The sequence below is a fragment of the Chelonoidis abingdonii genome, chromosome 1 (assembly GCF_003597395.2).
Source record: "Chelonoidis abingdonii isolate Lonesome George chromosome 1, CheloAbing_2.0, whole genome shotgun sequence".
Taxonomy (NCBI): Eukaryota; Metazoa; Chordata; order Testudines; family Testudinidae; genus Chelonoidis; species Chelonoidis abingdonii.
The window spans coordinates 337,411,088-337,431,721 of NC_133769.1; the positions used below are offsets into that span (position 1 = coordinate 337,411,088).

The 20,634-nt window shown below is 44.5% G+C and overlaps 1 protein-coding gene across 5 annotated transcripts in view; it reads left to right on the forward strand.

Moving 5' to 3' along the window:
* Positions 1–20,634, forward strand: part of ALKBH8 (alkB homolog 8, tRNA methyltransferase) — a 92,584-nt gene that overhangs the window by 38,131 nt on the left and 33,819 nt on the right. For all 5 annotated transcript variants that reach the window (XM_032790713.2, XM_032790711.2, XM_075061696.1 and 2 more), the window contains 2 exons: positions 13,416–13,522; positions 19,383–19,534. In XM_032790713.2, the coding sequence (XP_032646604.1) occupies positions 13,416–13,522; positions 19,383–19,534 (259 nt within the window). The remainder of the gene's footprint in view (positions 1–13,415; positions 13,523–19,382; positions 19,535–20,634) is intronic.

Here is a 20,634-nt window from a genome sequence, read left to right on the forward strand (position 1 = left end):
CTGTCTTTTCAAAGCTGAGCAGTTTGCATGCTATAGTATCTTCTGTGTCCGGTTTCATAATCAGGGTCTGTTTCAGCAGTGTTTAGACTTTTATGGGTATATCCTCAGCTAGTTTAAAATATCAGAGCTCCATTGACTTCGATGAAGCTCTGACTCTGTGTGTATGTGTGTGTGTGCACTATATGCCAGTTCCTTTTTGAAGTGCACTCCAGCTGGAGCTATTAAATCTGCGTTTGGAGTCACAGGATGGGGAAGGGGTTCTGAGCCAAGGGACAGGTGAGTGGAGTTAAGTGTGGATTCCAAACAACAAGGGAGGTTGATGAGCCTGTGGAAGGCCATTGTTCCAGCATGTGGGGAATTTGACTAGAGCTCTTGTCCTTTTGATGAAGGAAGAGGAACTATTGGAAGGAGCCAGGGCTTGATTGTGAGGCTGAGACTGGATGGTAGGGGAGAGAAGAATGAGCACCCTTCCTTCCCTGTTCCTTGTCCACTTTCCACAATTTTATCTTTGCCCCCACTACCAGTGCCCTCCCAAGGCATCCACTCCTCATCTTCCCCTTGATACCTCAGTTTTTACTTAGAAAATCTGGTCATACCACAGCAATGGGAAGGGTTCCCTGCTGCTTACAACTTCACATGCACCCCTTTTTTTTTTTTTTGTAGATCAGCCACTGATGCTGGTACAGCTTATCTATTCATCCAATCTTTCCCTACAGGGTTGGGGACTTTAGAGTGGGTATGTCAGGAGAGCTCTGTGGAAAGCCGTGATTCTGTTGGAGATGAACATGGTTTTGTAAATTGTTACTTGTGTCTTTGTTATAGGTATCTGTCTCTTTTACTTTGATTTTTTTGGTGATTTTTCTTATTGATTGTCACAAGAAAATAGACAATGAAAAGTACAAAAAGGTAAATGATGTACAACTTGTATGTATTTCCAAATGCTTCGCACGATTTCCGATAGAATCATACAATTTTACAGCTCATCAAAACTGTGAGGCCAGACAATACTACACAGACATAGCCTATTAGAGTAGGGGTTTCGGTAATATAATAGAAGATAATACATGAATAAGGAGAGGAGGGAAGGAGGGAGGCTAGGTGAAATGGACATCTGCCATTCTTTGAGCATCTCAACTTTTTTATCCAAATGTATCTAGAAATGGGGTTCAGATTTCTCTGAGTTCATATAATTGAACTCTGTAGTGATAAGCTGTTCTTTCTTTGCCTGTCAACACTTTTATTTTGATTTCTAGATAAATATATAGGATAAAATCCTCTCCCCATTGAAGTCAGAGGCAGTTTTTTACTTCAGTGGGGCTAAGATTTCACCCATGGAATATAGGATGATTTATTACTGTTTTTTTATGATATAGCCTAGTGGCCAGGGTCCCATTGTGCTAGGCACTGTGCAAACATATAACAAAGGCACAGTCCCTGCCCCAAAGAGCTTGCAATCTACGTGTAACAATATAGACAGCAGGTGAATAAAGCAAAGTATAAGGCAGAAGAAAATAGAGAGATACAGACAGATGGATGGGAATAGTTCAAGGAAACAATGAGACAGTACTGGTCAGCATGATATCCAGTGGTCTCAGCATACCAGCTGTGTAGCTGTTATGGTTTTTTTTTTTTAACCTATTTAAAATGTTACATTTCACAACTTTTCATGCATCTATGGTACTTTTTGAGATGTGGAGAAGAACACAGCTACGGCATGAAGTGGATAAAGCAATCTCCCCAAATAAGTTTAAAGAAATCTATTTCAAAGAAAGTCATGCTGTGTTTGAATTATACTTCACTGCCCTGTGAGACAACATTGGCCAAGAAGATGGCTTTCATTATTTTTATGGTCTCTTTAGGGAGTACGATTTTGGTTGCTAAGGAATGACTTTACTTTTGTGTGGCTTAACTGTTTTTGTATATGTAGGGCCAGATTCTGGGCCCCCATGTGTCCCCTGTGCTCAACGCTGCAGCACAAAGAGGACATTAGGCTGCCCTACCAGCCCACTTGGTGATTCCTGTTGCCTAGGGGTATGCCTAGATGCTATGCCACCCATCTCCTGGAAGGGGTGTGTGTGTATGTGTCTTGTGCTCTGGTAACACACACCTTTTGAAACAACTTCTGCGGGGCCATTACAAGGTGGCGTCAGAGACGTGTTAATCTGTTTACAACCACTGGTTCCAGCTAGGCCAGTTTAGCCTTTCATCCGGCTGAGGTATAGACATTGAGTACTATGCGGTTTACTGCATGGGAGTTTCAGATGCAGCATGCTGGGGACATGGTGGTGTGGCTAGAACAGTCCCAGGGGATGGGGTTGCGGTTAAAACAGGGCAGGTGGAACAAGTCTGGGGTCTCCTGGGAATCAATCCAACTGGACCCCTTGTTTATGAGGCCCAAAATTCATTCCTTCTCCCCAGCTACCTCAGATTCCTATGCTAATCTGTGGAGGGGCAGGGGATTCAGACTCACAGAGGTGGGGAAGATAGGGGAGGTTTCCAGAGCTACTATATGTCTTTGTGGAGAGAGGGGACTCATTTTTCTGACTAAGGGGGAGGAGGGTGAATCTGCAGTCTGCTCTAGCCAGCGCCATAAAGCACAGGGAACGTCTTCACTCTCATGCTGTTATAACAGATACTGCATGGCAGTGGTGCAGGAGCAGTAAACGTCAAATTAGTATTTCATCCTGTCTCTGGTGCGGAGGTGGATCCTCACATGCCGTGGGCCACCTATTGCTTCAGTGCTGGCAGCATTTTCTGAACCCACGAAGGCCCATTCATCACATTCTTTGTCCAGTATTATTGTCAGTTTAATTATTATTCCTTAAATCACCTGGAGGACTAGTCAGGGGCCCAGTGTGCTGGTGCTGTACAACTTAGTAAAAACAAAAAGACAGTCCCTGCCCAGAAAACTCACAAATTAGAATAATAACAAAGTTCAGTAGGTGGACAACCAGATAGTTGGGGTGGGGTGGGAACAAGGTTACAGCAAAGATGGGTATATTTGCATACATTTTATAGACTCAGTTAGATAGCAGCTACCAGGTGTTGGGCATGTTTTCACTTAATTCCCACACGTGCACACATGCACACGCGCACACACAGTGGTGTTATCATTTTGTAAACTCTGAAGTTCTATTATTCGGACAATAAAGGTCCTTGGGCAGGCAGTAATTTTTGCAAGGAGAAAAAGCTTGTCCAAGTGTCCTTAGACAAAGCTTCCCCTAACTGCACAGTTGTATACCTGTTTCCACTCTGGTTGGCTGCCACCTTTTGTCTCAGAGTTGGCACTAAGTGAGTGTATGTAAATTACATATACACTGTGCCAATATAAGTACGTAAACTCATATGCACACCGAGTCATTTTACATATGAATATAGTAGCAAGGGTTAGTGATATCTACTGTGTTATAAAAGCATAGTAGTTTGTAAGTAAACTGTGAGACCACTGAAGATGTAGTAAGTAAATTATTATTTATTCTGTGTATTATTGTATTGCCTAGGATCCCTAGTCATGGACCAGGACTCCATGGTGCTAGGTGATGTACGAACACAAAACACAAAGATAGTCCCTGCTCTAAAGAGTTTTACAGTCTAGGGGGGAAGGATAGCTCAGTGGTTTGAGCATTGGCCTGCTAAACTCTGGGTTGTGAGTTCAATCTTTGAGGGGGCCATTTAGGGATCTGGGGCAAAAATCAGTACTTTGTCCTGCTAGTGAAGGCAGGGGGCTGGACTCAATGACCTTTGGTCCCTTCCAGTTCTAGGAGATAGGTATAGCTCCAATTATTATTATTATAATATATAAGCATAAAACAAGAGACAATAGATGGATACAGACTGACTGACAGGTAGTAAGGAAATAAGAAGACAGTACTGGTCAGTATGCTAGGAAGTGGTCTCAGCACACCAGTGGCCTAACGTTTAAGTTTTTTGTAGACATCACAACAAAGGAGAATTTGAAGGAGGATAGTGAGATAGCTTGGTGGATATTTATGGGGAGTTCCTCCCAAGAATAAGAGGCAGCATGGGAGAACATAAGAATGGCCCTACTGGGTCAGACCAAAGGCCCATCTAGCCCAGTATCCTGACTTCCGACAGTTACCAGTGCCAGGTGCCCCAGAGGGAAGGAACAGAACAGGTAATCATGAAGTGATCCATCCCCTGTTGCTCATTCCCAGCTACTGGCAACTGAGAAAGCACAAAGATGCTAGTTTGAAAATTTAATAAATGGGTGATGCAAGCTAACATCACAGGTCCATTGGAGATGGGAGCTGACCTCTCAGTTCTAAATACGAGATGACACAGATCCTGAAGCGCCTTGGAAGTAAAGGCAAGCAGTGTATATTTGATGCACTAGAGAAGAGGGAGCTAGTGGAGGGATGCAAAGAGAGGAGTGACATGGCCAAAGCAATGGGCTAGGAAAATGATATTTGCAGAAGCATCCTGAGTGGAAATGAGGGGTGCAAGACTGTATTTGTTAAGCCCAGAGAAAAGGATGTTACAGTAATCGAGCCACAAAATGATGAGAGCCTGGATGGGAGATTTAGCTGGATAGACTGATAGGAAAAGCTGTATCTTAGAGATGTTATGCGGAACGAATTGGCATGATTTAGACATAGCCTGAATGTAAGGACCTAGAAAAAGGTCTGAGTCAAAGATATAGGCCTGAATGACAGGCAGAATGGTGTGATGTCCACCGTGATTGAGAAAGAAGGTAATGGAGAGGAAAGATTAAGAGCTCTGTTTTAGTCATGTTAAGCTTGAACTGATGACTGACCTTCATGAGACATAGGTGCCAACTTCCCTGCTTTCCTTTGGGTGCTTGACCACCCACCCCTGGCCCGCCCCCACCCCACTCTTTCTATGCGGCCCTGCCTCTTCCCACCCCTTCCCCAAAGTCCCTGCCCCTACTCCAACCCCTTCCCCAAATCCCCGCCCTGGCCCCTGAGCGTGCTACGTTCCCGGTCCTCCCCCTTCCTCCTAGCACACCGCCAAACAGCTGTTTGGTAGCGACTGGGGGAAAGCGCTGGGAGGTAGGCAGAGGAGTGGGAATGCGGCGCGCTTGTGGGGAGGAGAAGGAGGTGGGGCGGCAGGTGAGGGGAGCGTGACTGCCAGTAGGTGCAGAGCACCCACTAATTTTTCCCCATAGGTGCTCCAGCCCCTGAGCACTCATGGAATTGGCGCCTATGCCGTGAGGAGATGTTGGAGTGATAGGCCAAGATTTTAATTTGGACAGAAGGAGGCAGGTCTGGAGTAGTGAGGTAGGTCTGTGAGTCATCAGCATGAAGATGGTCATTGAATTTGTGTTTGTGAATGAAATTACCCAAGATAAGCTATAGAAGAAGAGGACCAAGCACTGAACCCTGTGGAACCCCCCACAGAAAGTGGGAGAGCAGGCAAGGAAGATCCTCTGAAGGACATGCTGAAGTAGCGATTAGAGAGAAAGGAAGGGAGCCAATACAGAACAGAGGCTAAAGGAGGACAATAGTTCAAGAAGACAGGCATGGGTTACTGTGTCAAACGTGGCTGCTAGGTCAAAGAGGATGAGGATGGAGTACTGGTTCTGACCTTCAGTGGAGTGCAAGGAGTGGAAGCCAGATTAGAGAGGGTCTAGGATGGAAATGGAGGAGGAGAACTCCAAGCAGTAATTGTAAAAGTGTGTTCAGTAATCTTAGAGATGGAAGGGAGAGGGGCAATAAGTGGAGAGGCAAATGGGGTCAAGAGTGTTTTAAGATGGAAGAAACTAGAACATATTTATATTGGGAGGGGAAAAAAGAGAGGAAAGTCAGAGGCTAAGCAGAAGAGTAAAGGAGGCATGAGGGTGGGCACAAAGGAGATCAGGTCACTGTGATACAATGAGGTCACTGGGGCAAGTGGAGGAGTTAAAGCAGACAAGAAACTAATATATCTGTAATGGGAGAAAGAGGAGAGAGCTGTAGGTTGGGGGTGGGAAGGATATACATGTCAGTGAAGTATATTTCCTTCCAGGACATAGAGGTTTAGACTGGAGTAAATGAAATGCAAGACTGAGGAGATGGACACATTGAAATAAATGCCATAATTCCTCTTTACTTCACTGAGGTCATTGGCATGTCCTGCATGACAGAATTATGATCTAGTGCTCTCACCACTGAACTTCACCTCATTGGGAAGCATAAGAAGCCTAAATTATCAAGAAAGAAGGCTGATGGAATGGATATTTTTAAAGGCTCGCATTCAGCCTTGTCATAGGAAGATGCAGTTCCACTGCTGTCAGCAGAATAGCACACACCTTCATGAGGGCAGAAATCTCCCCTAAAGCAGTGATGCCCAAACTCTTCCTGTCGTGGCCCCTCCCCCACTGACGACGGAGCTGGAAGGAGACCTGGAGATGGGGAAAGAGCTGGGGCTAGAGGTGGAGCTGGCTTGGGGGTGGAGCAGGGCTGGATGGAGATCTCTCTGCACCCCCTGTGGGGGCTGATCAACGCCCTGCTGCATCCCGCTCCTGAATGTTCCTCCACACAGGGCCGGCTCCAGGCACCAGCTGAGCAAGCTGGTGCTTGGGGTGGCAGACTCTACGGGGCGGCAGTCTGCCTAATCTTAGGGTGGCACGGCCGCTTTTTTTTTTTGGTTCACCGATCCAGCCGCCATGTAAGGGGCAGCGGTGCGGAGGACGGGAGTGCCCTGCTGGGAGCGGGCTGCACGCTCCATCTGCCCCAGCTGGTGCCAGGTCTGCAGCAAGCCCGACAGCCCAGGTCCTTCCTTCCCCGCCGACCGGAGTGGTGCGGAGCCCGCCCGGCAGGTGATGCGTCGGTCGGGGCTGTGTGGTGAGCGCCCCGCTGAAGCCCTGGCTGCCCCCATTCTGTCTCTTCCCCCTACTCCCTCCCTCTCCCCTCCGCTAACTGGGGCATGTCTGCAGCGCAGGGAGCCCCCATGCACCCTGGCTTTGGCCACGCCGCAGGGGTTATTTTTTGTTTTTTTTCCCCTGCTTTGCCGCTCTGGCCATGCCATTTTCCCCGCCCTACTACTTTGCTGCTCTGGCTGCCCTCCCCGCCCCCCCCAACACTTTTTTTTTGTTTGCTTGAGGTCGCAAAAAAGCCAGAGCTGGCCCTGCCTCCACACCACCCACAGGGGGTGCACCCCACCACTTGGGGTCCACTGCCCTCAAGTGGTAAAATATTGCTAAGAAAAGCTAGGTCAGTAGAAGAAATAAATTAAAGACTAAACCATTAAACTCCTTTAGTACACAGAAAGCAAGTGGCTGAGCGCAGAATTAGAGAAGACCTTTATTAAAGGATGAGAGTGGGAAGTTAGTGAATTGAAATAAACTAGGTACTGCTGAGAACCTGACTGTGTCTTTGTTTCAGCAATCACAGAAGGAGCTGAAGGTCACATTCTGGGGCTGGATCACACTTTCCAGAGGGGATTAGGTTATAACTGTGGCAGAGGAGAGAGTGAGTCAGTGAAATGATTTATCTCTCCACTATGGGAATGGGTGTTCTCTCATGCAAAATTCTAACATCAGGCGCTTTGAGGCTTAGCACAGGGAGCTGCTTATGTAATTGGGAAGCTGGGAAAGCAGGAGGGCCTGACGAAGTACATTCCAGCATGCTGAAGAAATAAGAGCCTTGGAAGAAGAGATAGTGAGAGTCTTTAGCATGGCAGAGGTGGCATGCGATTGGTTGGTTGGTTTGTTTTTTAGTAGCCTACTGTTGAGATAGAAGTTTGGAGAGGATGAATGATTGGTGAATGGGAAGCAAACACATTACGAATCATAGAGTCATAGAATATTAGAGTTGAAAGGGACCTCAGGAGGTCATCTAGTCCAACCCCCTGCTCAAAGCAGCACCAATCCCCAACTAAATCATCCCAGCCAGGGCTTTGTCAAGCCTGACCTTAAAAACCTCTAAGGAAGGAGATTCCACCACCTCCTAGGTAACTCATTCCAGTGCTTCACCACCCTCCTAGTGAAAAAGTTTTTCCTAATATCCAACCTAAACCTCCCCCACTGCAACTTGGGACCATTACTCCTTGTTCTGTCAGGACTACAGAAAGATGGGCTATTGCAATGGCAGACCATTTAGTGGAAGTGTGACTTTAGAGATTAGGAATACTAATACTCTGAACTTCTACCTCACCTTCCAGCCAAACATCTCAAAGCGCATTACCAACATGAGTGAGTTCAGTCATGCAATATGCCTTTGAAGAAGGGAAGGAGTGTTTATCCTCATGCTATCTTTCATTTCTCATGAGGAATACTGAGACCTTGCAAGGCCAGTGGCCAGTATTCACTGCTGCAGTCTGATACCACAGAGTGCAGCAGAATCGGGGCAGTAAGGGAGATAGTTGCAGCTGCCTGATCCTCTGGTCAGTTCTGCACCAGTCCCAGCTACACCAGCTGGTCACGGCTCCTAAGGAGCCATCTGCTAGCTGTGCACAGAGGGAGCATTCAAGGGGAACCCCCCGCGGGGAAGTTGCAGCTGCCTTCCATTCCCTTGGCACTGCCCAAATCTTGCAAAGGGAACAGAGCAGACAAAGAATCTGGCTCACTGAGTCATTTGCTTAGCACAGAGTCCAGGATCATAGTATCCTACCCTACTTGTTAGCTATGCTGCCTTTTTTATGGTTATCAAGGAAATACTAGCTGTGTAAGATCCTGAAAAACAAATGAAATGATGCCAATAATGTATTTGAGATTATAATGGTTTGAAAATCAGTATAATGGACTACACTTTAAAAAGAGATTAACAAAACAGTGTGGGATAAGCAGCACATGGTGAAGGATATATGAAACGAAGTATCAAAAGAAAATTATGCAGCATTTTGAGGGAAAACTGAATACACTTTTTGGTGAAAGAAAATCTATTAAGTATTTATCTGACTCCCATCAGCATAGTATCTATACAGCTAAGTAATTAGTTGTCATTAATATGTTTTGTCATAAATCAGATAACGTGTTAGCCTGATTTTTTTTATTGGGGGGGGGGGTGTACTGCGATTTTGAGGGTGAGAATTGATGAGGCATATCAACTTCATCATAGTTTCGTATTCGAGACTATGTTCCGATTCTGTGGTCATGTGTGCAGCATAAATACCTGGATAGATTAGATAACATGTTTTTCTAGATCTGATATAATTTAAATGAGTAGATTATTTTGGTAAAATGATACCTCCTTCCCCCACCCCATATTCTAGTGCTGCTCAGAATTCTGGTGCTGAGAACTTGCGTAAGTTGACATTTAATATGCTCTTTGCATTTAATCACAAAGCACAGTATAAACAGTAATATTTTAGGCATCAATCTTTTGAGTGACTCTGTAAAGACAGACTCCAGCACTCACATGGAACCCCACTGTTTCGCTGGGGCATGGTGTGGGCACAGAGGTCTGTTCAGGCAGACTTATTTGCAGGATTGGGCCATTTAGTTTCACAGCAGCCTTATGAGGTAGGCATTATTTTACATTTTGAGAAACAGAGGCACAGAGAGATTATGTGGCTTACCCTATGTCACTCAGCAAATCAGTGACAGAGCCTGGAATAATATTGCATAGTCTGACTCTCAGCCCAGTGTTTTTGCCACTAAACCATGCTTGCCAGAAAGTTTTAGATTAATATTGAATATAAATTACACCAGAGTCAAATCCCAGAAAAGTGGGAAGTTATTCCTTCACAGCCAAGAGTGAAATCCTTATTGACATTATGTATATCCAGTTGCATCATTCCTTATCCACCTTTGGACAACTTCTCCCTTTCTAGAGTCCTGAGCAATTATTCACTTCTGTCCTCGTTGCCTTCCATGAAATACAATGTCAGCTCAGCGGCAGGGGCAGCACAGAATTCTTGTACTCTTTTTTATTTCATCTTTGTCTCTTTTCTTTTTCTTTCTTGGCATTTTCCTATATTTTATGTAATAGGAAAAGTGGTCAGGATGTAGATGTCTGCTTTGCTTTGATGTTTAACCATCTTTGAAAGCTGTTTACTGATTCATATACTCCATCATCATGAACATTATCCCTTAAATAACCCGGCATCATGACGTGGTATTTACCTCTATAAGGGGATATTTTTAGCTCCTTACGTATCTTTCAGGTTTTTGATGTGCGTAGAGGCATGTTTTTTTTTCCATAGAAACAAAGAAAGATTGTAAAAGGTGTGAAAGATCAAAGCATCCAGCATTTTTATCAACAGCTGCCATCCCCGGTGAGGCACCGTGGGCTAGCTGGAAATTTGATCTTTATTGGCTTTGCCACCTCAGATAATAAAGAAAATGGGTAAAAAACAAAAATAGTAATTGGAAATAGCTCCTGTATAGCAGTACTGTCATGAAGCAGATTGATTCAGTGGTGAATGAGTAGCTTTATTGATTGTGACTCCTTAGTGAATTAAAAAGAGGACCAAATGACTTAATCTTTCCTTTTTGTGTGTCTGACTGTAACAACTGAATGTTCTGATAGGCTAGAGACACACAGAAGTGTGGGAATGTCATCTACTTCAATCAGCAATAGTTCTGTGAGAGATGAGAAGAGAGGTTTTCAAAAACTCAGCAGGGTTAAATGTTCTTTACTGTACTACAGTCTAAGAGTGGCAGAAATTATGTTGTTTAGGTTTTTAAGTCTTCAGGTCTGATGATTCTAGGTGGAAACAAGAAACACTGACATAGGAATTACAGTCCCTTCCTTCACATGTTCATAGTGTGTTCCTAAATTTTGGCTCTTAGTCTGACCCTCAGATTTGTTGCTAAAACAAAAAAGTCAAATTATTGTTTGCTCTAGGTCAGGGGTGGGCAAACTTTTTAGACTGAGGGCCACATCTGGGTGGGGAAATTGTATGAGGGACTGAGGCAGGGGTTTGGGGTGCAGGAGGGGGTGTAGGAGGGGGTCAGGGGTGAAAGTAACTTACAGGACTTACCAGTACTGCCGGAGTCCTGAGGGAAGACATGGCCTGAACTGGATGAGGTGGGGTCTCTCAAGATTTAAAGGCTCTGGGGCACTGGCTGTGGCTGGGAGCCTGAGGGCCTTTAAATCAACCCCGGGCTCCCAGCTACAGAGGTGGCTGGGAGCCCCCGGGGCTCAGGTGCAAATTAAAGGGCCTGGGGGTCTGGCCGCCGTGGAGCCTCAAGCCCTTTAAATCTCCTCCACAGCTCCAGTGGCTGGGCTGGGGCTGGGATTTAAAGGGCTCGGAGCTCCCCGGGAGCTCCAAGCCGGGGAACTCCGAGCCCTTTAAATCCTGGCCCCCAACCAAGCTGCCAGAGCTGCGGGGGGGGTGGGATTTAAAGGGCTTGGGGCTCCCCGCAGTGGTGGGGAGCTGTGAGCCCTTTAAATCCTGGCTCAGCCCAGCTACTGGAGCTGTGGGCAAGATTTAAAGGGCTCTGGGCTCCCCGCAGCCGTGGGAGTTGCGAGCCCTTTAAATCCCATCCCCAGCCTGGCCGCCAGAGCTGCGGGCGGGATTTAAAGGGCTCTGAGCTACAGGAAACTGCACTACTGGATGCCTACAGGAAACTGCCAACTGATAAGTGTGAGGGTAGGAGTTGCTATTTAGTTATCACAGAATATCAGGGTCATCTAGTCCAACCCACTGCTCAAAGCAGGACTAATTCCCAACTAAATCATCCCAGCCAGGGCTTTGTCAAGCCCTGTCTGTTATGCTTCAGAACCATCAAACAGTGCAACACCAGGGCCGGCGCTTCCACTAGGCGACCCTAGGCGGTCGCCTAAGGTGGCAGGATTTGCAGGGTGGCATTTTGCCACCCTTGGCAGAAATTTGGTGGCGGGTGGTCCTTTCGCTCCGGGTCTTTGGCAGAAATTTGGCAGCGGGTCCTTCACTCACTCTAGGACCTGCCACCGAAGGGCCTCAAAGACGTGGAGTGGAAGGACCCCTGCCACCGAATGCTCAGAGGAGGAGCACTGCCGCCTATGGTGGCAAAAACCCTGGCGCCGCTCCTGTGCAACACAGGTAACCTGTAGCCATGTAAGCTTATTCCTATTACACTCCTTCTCCCTCCCCTTTCAGTGCTGTGGTTTGTTAAACTCATGGGTTCTTGTCTCAGCTTAGAACGTAAATTCTTCACGGGAGGGACCCTGTCATTGTATGTGTTCCTACAACCCTTGGTAAAGTGGTGCCTTGATTGTGGGTGCTACCAGAACGTGAACAACAGTGAGCTCTTCCTATGTATTTAAATGCCATTATATATTTTCCCAGTGTGCGCTGGTGATGGTGTATTTTAAAGAAAACTATTTCAATTGTTAATTTGCAGCTTTTGAAGAAGAGCATATATATGACAGTCTCTGCCTCACATTTCTTTCTTTCTTTGCTAAGTGACTGATCACTGCACCATTTCATCTTTGTTAAACTTCTGTACGTCCATAGGTTGGACACGGCTCAGTGTGTTTGGATTCAACATACTATAGAAAGTGTTGTTTTTTTTTTAAATCTCACACTTGGTAGGTTACAAATCAGGTGGCAGCACCGGCCAGTACATGACAGTCGGTCTCCAGCATAATTGGAGACATTGCCTCTCATATGTTTTTGTCTTCCTTTCTTTCAGGGTAAGTCTTCTCTTACCTAGCTTGTTTAAGTGGCATCTGTCTGCCCTGCTCCTTATCTTCCTCATCAGGGCCTTCCCCAATTTAAAAAATGTGTACCAATAAATCCAGGGAATAGGCAGCCAGGAACAAAATAAGGTTGCCAAATCTCATCATTTTGTTCCAAGTTTCATGATATTTGGTGCTTTCCTTAAAGCCTCAGTTCCTGGAGGTGCTTGTTTTTGTGGAATCTCAGCTTTTGGTGAGGGGAAAAAAAAGTCTATTATCCATAAGCATAAGGATTAAACTTGAAAAGTCTGACCCAAATACACCATAATTGTTCAGACACCAGAAGGTAAACTACAAGAGGAAGGGATATCCCAGTGGTTAGGGCTTTAGTTTAGCATGTGGGAGATGTGGGTTCAATTCCCTACTCTGCCACATGCTTCTTGTATGTGCCCTTTGGCTAGTCACTTAGTGTCTTTTTGCCTCAGTTTCCCATCTCTAAAATGGGGATAATAGTGCTTCTCTACCTCATAGGGATGTTGTAAGGATAAATACATTAAAGATGGTGAGATGCTCAGATGCTGCAGTGAAGGGGGCCATATAAATACCTTAGATGGAAAGAATTTATTTTTTAAAGTCCAGACACTTAAAAAAATAAAAACAAATCTCATGTTTTTTGGACCCTGCCTCAGACTTTTGAGTGCTTGGAGGTAGCAGTAGTGAAGGGTGGAGATGTTAAGGGCTGTGGGGAGACCTTGAGGCCCTTGCTTCTCAAAGAAGGAAGTGGCTATTCCAGTCGACACTGGCTGAAGATCTGGCCCAGCACACTTTATTTTGTCTGCACAGTGCCGTGCCGTTTCATGGGGCTGCATAAATACTAATCAGTGTGAAGGGTTTTGTCTTTGTTTTCAGATTGTAATGGATTTTAAGCACCCAGATGGCCATACAGTGGCGGTTATGCTGCCTCAACGGAGTTTGCTGGTGATGACTGGAGAATCCAGATATTTGTGGACTCATGGGTATGTTCTGAAACTCCTACATTAACTGCACGACATACATAAAATGGGAGATTAATAGAACTCCCCCCCGCCACTTAATGTACTGTATTTAAATCTGTTCTGAAGGAAATGGACTTGAATGATATAATTAAATATACATGATTCTCCTGTCTGTTCCAGGTGTGCTCAGACCAAGTGAAAAAGTAGGGGGCTATAGGAAATCATTTGCAGCTCCCTGATTCAGAGCTGCAAAGAGGTAGTCCTGACTTTCACCACTGACATAAAATTGCTCAGGGACCTTCTGCTGGTGAAGGATTGGGTATAATAGAACTCCAGTTTACACCCCACCTCATCCAACCCATGCCTAACCGCTGACACATCTGCCTTCCCTTCCCTGTGCCTGGGTTTGGGTTGGAGAGGGGTTTAGTTCAGGAGGCTGTGGACCCACCTCTGTCAGCACAGGGGTTGGGTCCTTCTACCAGCTATCTTCAACTGGGTTAAGGCCACTTTTGACTGCTTATACAGCACAAAGTGGCCTTAACAAAGTGGGGTTCCTGCAGTCGGGATTTCCTGATGAATGCACCTTGAGGTGTTGTTTATTATAGAGGTTAAAGACATGCTGTTAAAATCATGCACAACTGGGAAACACATATGACAGGAACTTAGGAACATAGAAATCAGCATATGGGATCAGATCATTTGTCTCCCTAGTCCATCATACTGAATACTCTGGGCAGTAAAGCCCTTTCTTTATTGACAGAATAGATCCAACATGCTGATCTGCAATATGAGCTTCTTGCGCTGTCCTCGCTCAACCTTTCTCTGCAGGGATTGTCTCTAGCCAGGGTTAAGAATATGGTTCACTTACCATGTCAGCAGAATCCTTCTCCTCAGTGTTGAGACTTACAACAAGGGTGCCAGATGTGGTGGATTTTGTGCTGTGAGCACGTGTCAACTAAGAACCAGACTGAGATCACCGGTTCATTTCACATGTCTTCAGATGATCAGTCTTCTGGGTCCACAGACTCGGGCCAGATTCAAACCAGGGATCCCAAGAATTTCTCCCTTGAGGCAGTAATTCCAGACCAGGCTTTTGGTGTAATTTGTCCACCTTTCCTAAAAATGCTTTGTCCTACATTTTCAAAAGGATCCACATATATTTTTTGAAAAGGCATTTGTGGGCCAGATCCTCAGCTTATGCAAATTGGCATAGCTTCATTGATTTCAGCATACGCTTAGAAGGCAAAACACCCACCTCATATATCTTTCTAGTTGTCTCTGCTCCCCTTAGTTTCTTTGCTCTCAAATGCCACTTGATGCAATCAATAGAGCAATGTCCATTTGCATCAGATGAGGATCTGGCCCTTTGTGTCTAAAATGGACACTTTCAACAGTTGGGGCTTCATAGTAAAGAAATTAAGGAGAGTAGACACAACTAGACAGACATTTGGTGTGGTGTGTAGCCTTCCAGTGAAGCATGCAGTTGCAGTCTCCACAAAATTAGATAATTGCCATGGAAGCAAATGTAGTCACTTCATTTGCAAATATAACTAATCGTGATGTATTTAAGATCATCTGTATTGCTTTTTATCTACTTCTTACAAATCAAATTACTGAGAGCAAGAGGTTCAATTTTGAAATCATTCTGGAAATGTTTTCATCGCATGTACTTGGATCCCAGGGAAATTAGAGACTTCATTTAACATCGTAGATAGAGAAAAGTGTCGTTTTTTTCCCTGTTTCAAAAGGAGCTCTTGTTTCTGAGAGCAGCATAGGATTAAGAAACAAATTAGATAATTTCGGAAAGGAGATATGGAGGACAAAGTACTCATTTTGCCATGTCAGTGCAATTAGCCTTGCACTTCCTTCAGGGTTTTTCATTTTGGTTCCAATGGGTATTTTTTTTGGTTGAGTACAAATACGTAAGTTGGTACAATGGGCCACCACATGACCCCACAACAGCAGTGACTTCAGTGGAGCTAGGCTAGCTTGAATAGGACTGTGCAAAATTCCCATTTTGGAATCTCTTCATTATGAAAGCCAGAACTTTTCACAGAGTTGTACGAAATGTTTGTTGACATTACCCTAAAACAAACTGAAAAACAAAAATAATTTCATTATCGAAATTCATTATCGAGATTCATTATCGAAATCTCATCTTGCTGAAATGCCTCTGCCTCTCCATTTTTCCTCACAAGACCTGGGTCAAAGCCAAAAGAAAATGAAATCACTGCAGGGGCTTCATTGCCAGCCCTCCTGGCTCCTGTCTCGCCTGCTTGATATGTCCCTTTCTTTCTGGTGGGCTGGTGAGGTTTACTACTATGTCCTTCAAACCAGTGGTGTGCAGAATTACATCCTCATTAGTCATGTTTTACAGAACTGTCACGTTACTTGGCTCACCTACGGTAGAGGGCTGGAAAAGCAGGGTTGTTGCGGATCAAGACTGATATTGATAATCTTTAAAAATGTTCTTCTCGAGGCATCTTTCATCTTCTCTGGCTCATAGGATAGGGATCTGGGAGCAAAATAAATAACCACCAAAAATTGATCCTGTGTGTGTGTGGGAAACTGTAATAAAAATTAAATTTCTCAGTTAAGTAGCGAAATCCGCTGACTCCTGTTGTACCACTCGCTTTCCCTTTGGAGTCTAATTCTTTCTGGGTTGCAGTGGAATAGGTTGAAAACCCTGTGGCACAGTCCTAGAGGGCTGGATTGGCACCTTGCAGTCCAGCCTGAGTAAGGGGCTGCACACAGCTGCGCAGCCTCAGGAAGAGGCAGGGCTTCTGAGGGTCACAGTTCTGTCCCTGCTTCCCCCTTTGCTCCATGGAGAAGCTAAACTTGTGCCAGCCTTTTCCTTAGTGAAACTCATTTCTCCCTGTGTACCAGTTCAGTGCTGGCCAGCATATTGGTGGGGTGGAGTTAAGGTTTTATCTTTCCCAGAACACTTGTATAAAAGAGGGAATAGCAGCCTCCTACTCTCCTACCACAGGTCTGGTGATGTGCGAACCTGCACATGGGAATAAGGGACCTCCATAATCCCCTTAATCCTGTGCATTGTTGGGTTCACAGGTGAGCCCATAGAACGTCATAGAAAAAATTATTCTATCATAAACTTCTCTAGCATGGTTCAAAAAATCCTATGTAAATGATCTCATTTTCAATTACAGTGTGTAGATTGAGTAATTTCACAGTTAAATGTCTATAAAATCCTATTCATTTTGTCCCTATTCAATACTAGTCAAGTCTTGCTATTTCATACATAAGGCCCTTCATTTTTGGTGTTTGTTTTATTTATTCTTTCCTGGGAATTTATTGGTGTTTATTACTACTACAACAAAAACAGGTGAAAATCAGTTGAAAAAACAATGATTTTTCTGGGTAAATATTGGGGTTTATTCAGTAAATTAATGCTGTGATGAATGGAATTCATTGTGGTTTGCTGCAGAACTAAAACAAATTCAAAACACAATGCCATCTGTGAGTTTAAGAAAACAATACATCTCTAATCCCCAAATATAATTTTTCATTTGAATAAACAGTTTACTGTTGTAGACTTAGAACTATTAACCTATAAATATTTATATATAATAATTGAGCCACACCATTTGTAGCACATACACTCAACTTCATCCTTTTCTCCTGCTTTAGTTTTTTTTTTTTAAACTTTCAAACACTTCCTTGTTTTCTGAAAGTACTCTGATACAGATTTTCATTTTCTTCCTATTTTAGTGCGTCAGATCTTTATCTGCTAACAGCTTGAAATGTGTACGTAGTGGGTGTGAGATTCATTAGTACATTCAGATGCTCACGCATTCAGAGCTGGCACGTGTGCCTGTTTGTTTATTGTGTGTATCTTCTAGATTCATACATAACCTTGCTTCAACAGGCAGTTTTGCATATACACACAGACTGATGTATTATTGTAATACATATAGCTCATGCAGTGTATTGCATTTTCCTAATAAAGCAAGTTATTTTTATATATATTTGAATTATACAAAAGTAGGGTGAAAATTGGAAAGAAAGAATACTTTTTGTAAAACCTGGGATTTTTTTCAGTAAAAATCAGTTAAAACTGAAAACGAAGGGGCTTATTCACACTGAAGGAGGAAAGACTTGCTAACAGCCACCACCCGGTAGTACTGGAGATACTCACGTATGAGGGTTGCTGCGGTATCTCAGATACCACTGTGTCGTAACTTTTGGAAATCCTGCCTCCTTAATAGAGACCACTCTATACAGCATTTGTAATGCTGGTGGATTGCGTGTTGCATATTTGCAATTAGAGATGCAACAGCATGTTAAATAGCATGTTAGAATAAAATTTGTAGCAGGATCTGTTTAAGAATTGCCCTCTAAAAACATAATTAGTTATGAGTAAGGCTACATTTTAGTCACAGGTATTTTTACTATAAGTCATAGACTGGTCACGGGCACTAAACAAAAATCTATGGCCTGTGACCCGTCCGTGACTTGTACTATATACCCCTAACTAAAACTTGGGCCAGGGGCTTGTGGGTGCTCTGTGAAGGGTGGTCTGGGGTCGCTGTGGGTACTGGGAAGGTAGCCTGGGACCCTCGCTGGTCCTGGGAGGGAGGGGACTGGGTGGCGGCGCGTAGCCCGGAACCCTTGCTGGTGCTAGTGGGGAGGGTTGGCGAGGCTGGCAGGCTTCCTACCCAGCTCTGCGCAGCTCCCCAGAAGCGGCCGGAATGTCTCTGAAGCTCCTACAGGGAGGGAAGGCCAGGGGGGTGCCGCTTGCTGCCCCCACCATGAGCTCCGGCTCCACAGCTCCCATTGGTGGGGAATCGCAGCCAATGGGAACTGCGGGAGCAGTGCCCCTGGCCAGGGCAGCTGCAGGGACATACTGTCCACTTCCAGGGATCCCTCCTGAGGTAAGCGCCGCCCCACACTCCAACCCTCTGCCCCAGCCATGAGCCCCTTCCCACAACCAAATTGCTCCAGCAGCGGCCGGTGCAGCTGGCCCAGGGGCTGCACTGGCCACTGCAGAAGTCATGGAGGTCACAGAATCCATGATTTCCATGACAGACATGCAGCCTTAGTTATGAGTGTTACAGTTCAAGACCACTGCACCTGTATTCCCTCTCCATGTCCCTCACAGACACCCACTCTAGGCTCCCAGCTCCCCAGCTGTCACCTCTGTTGGGCAGAGACCGATGTCTCTCTCCCTCCTGACCAGAGTTCTTCCAGGTTGCACAGTTTCCTGCCTAGCCTTTGGTATTCCCAGCAAGCCATACTGCCTACACAGGCCAGTGTCTGCACGTTGCTTTCTCTTTGAAGGCTATAAACAGTGTAATTGCCATGGTTAAATTACCAATCAGCTTTTTGTAAGCAAGCACATTTATTCTGAAGGTGAACGCATGACAGAAAAACATTAAAAACAATAAAAGAACATACATGCATGCTAATAAGCTTACCAGAGATCACCCCAATTCTAACGAGATCTGGTAGGAGTCAGTCCTTCAAACCCCACAAAGGGGTTTTTCTGTGGTTACAAGTTCATATCAGCCTTAGCTGAGAACTAGAACATCCGTAAATAGTGCAGTCTTTCCTTTGTACAGTTTGGGCCTTTGAGCTTCAGGTTCCAGGAGAAAGAAATCAGACAGTGGACTCCTCAGGGCATAGCTTCAAGAGGCTAGGTTTTTGCATAGCTGGAGGCAGGGAATTTGCATTCACCTCCCTCGAGAGGTTACATACAAGCCTAGCTCACAATAATCATAAACCATTCATTTAGTACAATGGACCCCAAAGCTACTTAAACTAAATTCAGTGAGGTCTCAAGGATATGGCTGGAAATCGCTCCATCTGTTGCAATAAGCAGTTTGCCCAGTACAGATTAAATAATCACTTTATTTTGTATTAGGATCACGCCTCGGAAGTTTGATATTGTTCATGCATCTGAGCGACAGAAAGTTGGATCAGTCACTTCTGATGTTGGAGATTTGACATTAAACAGGAGGGGAACAAGGACATCGTTTACTTTTAGGAAAGTGAGGAGAAGCCCTTGCAATTGCAGTAAGTGCCTTGGGTTGATCATTGAATCCTGTGTGTCCTGTTATCAGACCCGTAAGCACAGTTATTTGAAATCATATGTAATGAATGTTTGGTATTTCTATGAGCAGCTCTCACATTCAAAGCTTGCATTTTCCTTATGTAGCCAAAGAACAAAGCTTATTGGGTGGGCACTGTTTCCGTTTAAAAGCAATATGATACAGTATCAGTGAATGGATACTTTCCCCCACCTACATCTCCTTAGGAGGAGGATTTTGTGTAACATAAGAATGGCCATACAGACCAATGGCCCATCTAACCCAGTATCCTGTCTTCTGACAGTGGCAAGTGCCATTCCAAAGGGAATGACCAAAACAGGTAATCATCAATTGATCCATTTCTTGTCACCCATTCCCAGCTTCTAGCAAACAAAGGCTAGGGACACTTCAGAGGATGATTTTATATCCCTCCCCATCCTGGCTAATAACCATTGATGGACCTATCCTCTATGAACTTATCTAGTTCTTTTTTTGAACCCTGTTATAGTCTTGGCCTTCATAGCATTCTCTGGCAAATGGATCCACAGGCTGACTGTGTGTTGTGTGAAGAAATACGTCCTTTTTTTAAATTTAAAACTGCTGCCTATTCATTTCATTTGGTGACCCCTGGTTCTTGTGTTGTGAGAAGGAGTAAATAACACTTTCTAATTTACTTTCTCCAAACCAGTCATGATTTTATAGACTTCTATCATATCCCCCTTTTGTCATCTCTTTTCCAAGCTGAAAAGTCCCAGTTTTATTAATCTCTTCTCACATTTCATATCCATAATCATTTTTCTTGACCTTTTCCATTTCCAATATTTTTTTTTTGAGATGGGATGATCAGATCTGCATGCAATATTCAAGATGTGAGCATACCATGAATTTATATAAAGGCAGTGTGATATTTTCTGTCTTATCATCCACCTCTTTCCTAATGATTCCCAACATTCTGTTAGGTTTTTTAACTGCCACTGCACGTTGAGTGGATGTTTTCAGAGGACTATCCACAATGACTCCAAAATCTCTTTCTTGAGTGGTGGTAACTAATTTAGACCCCATCATTTTATATGTATAGTTGGGATT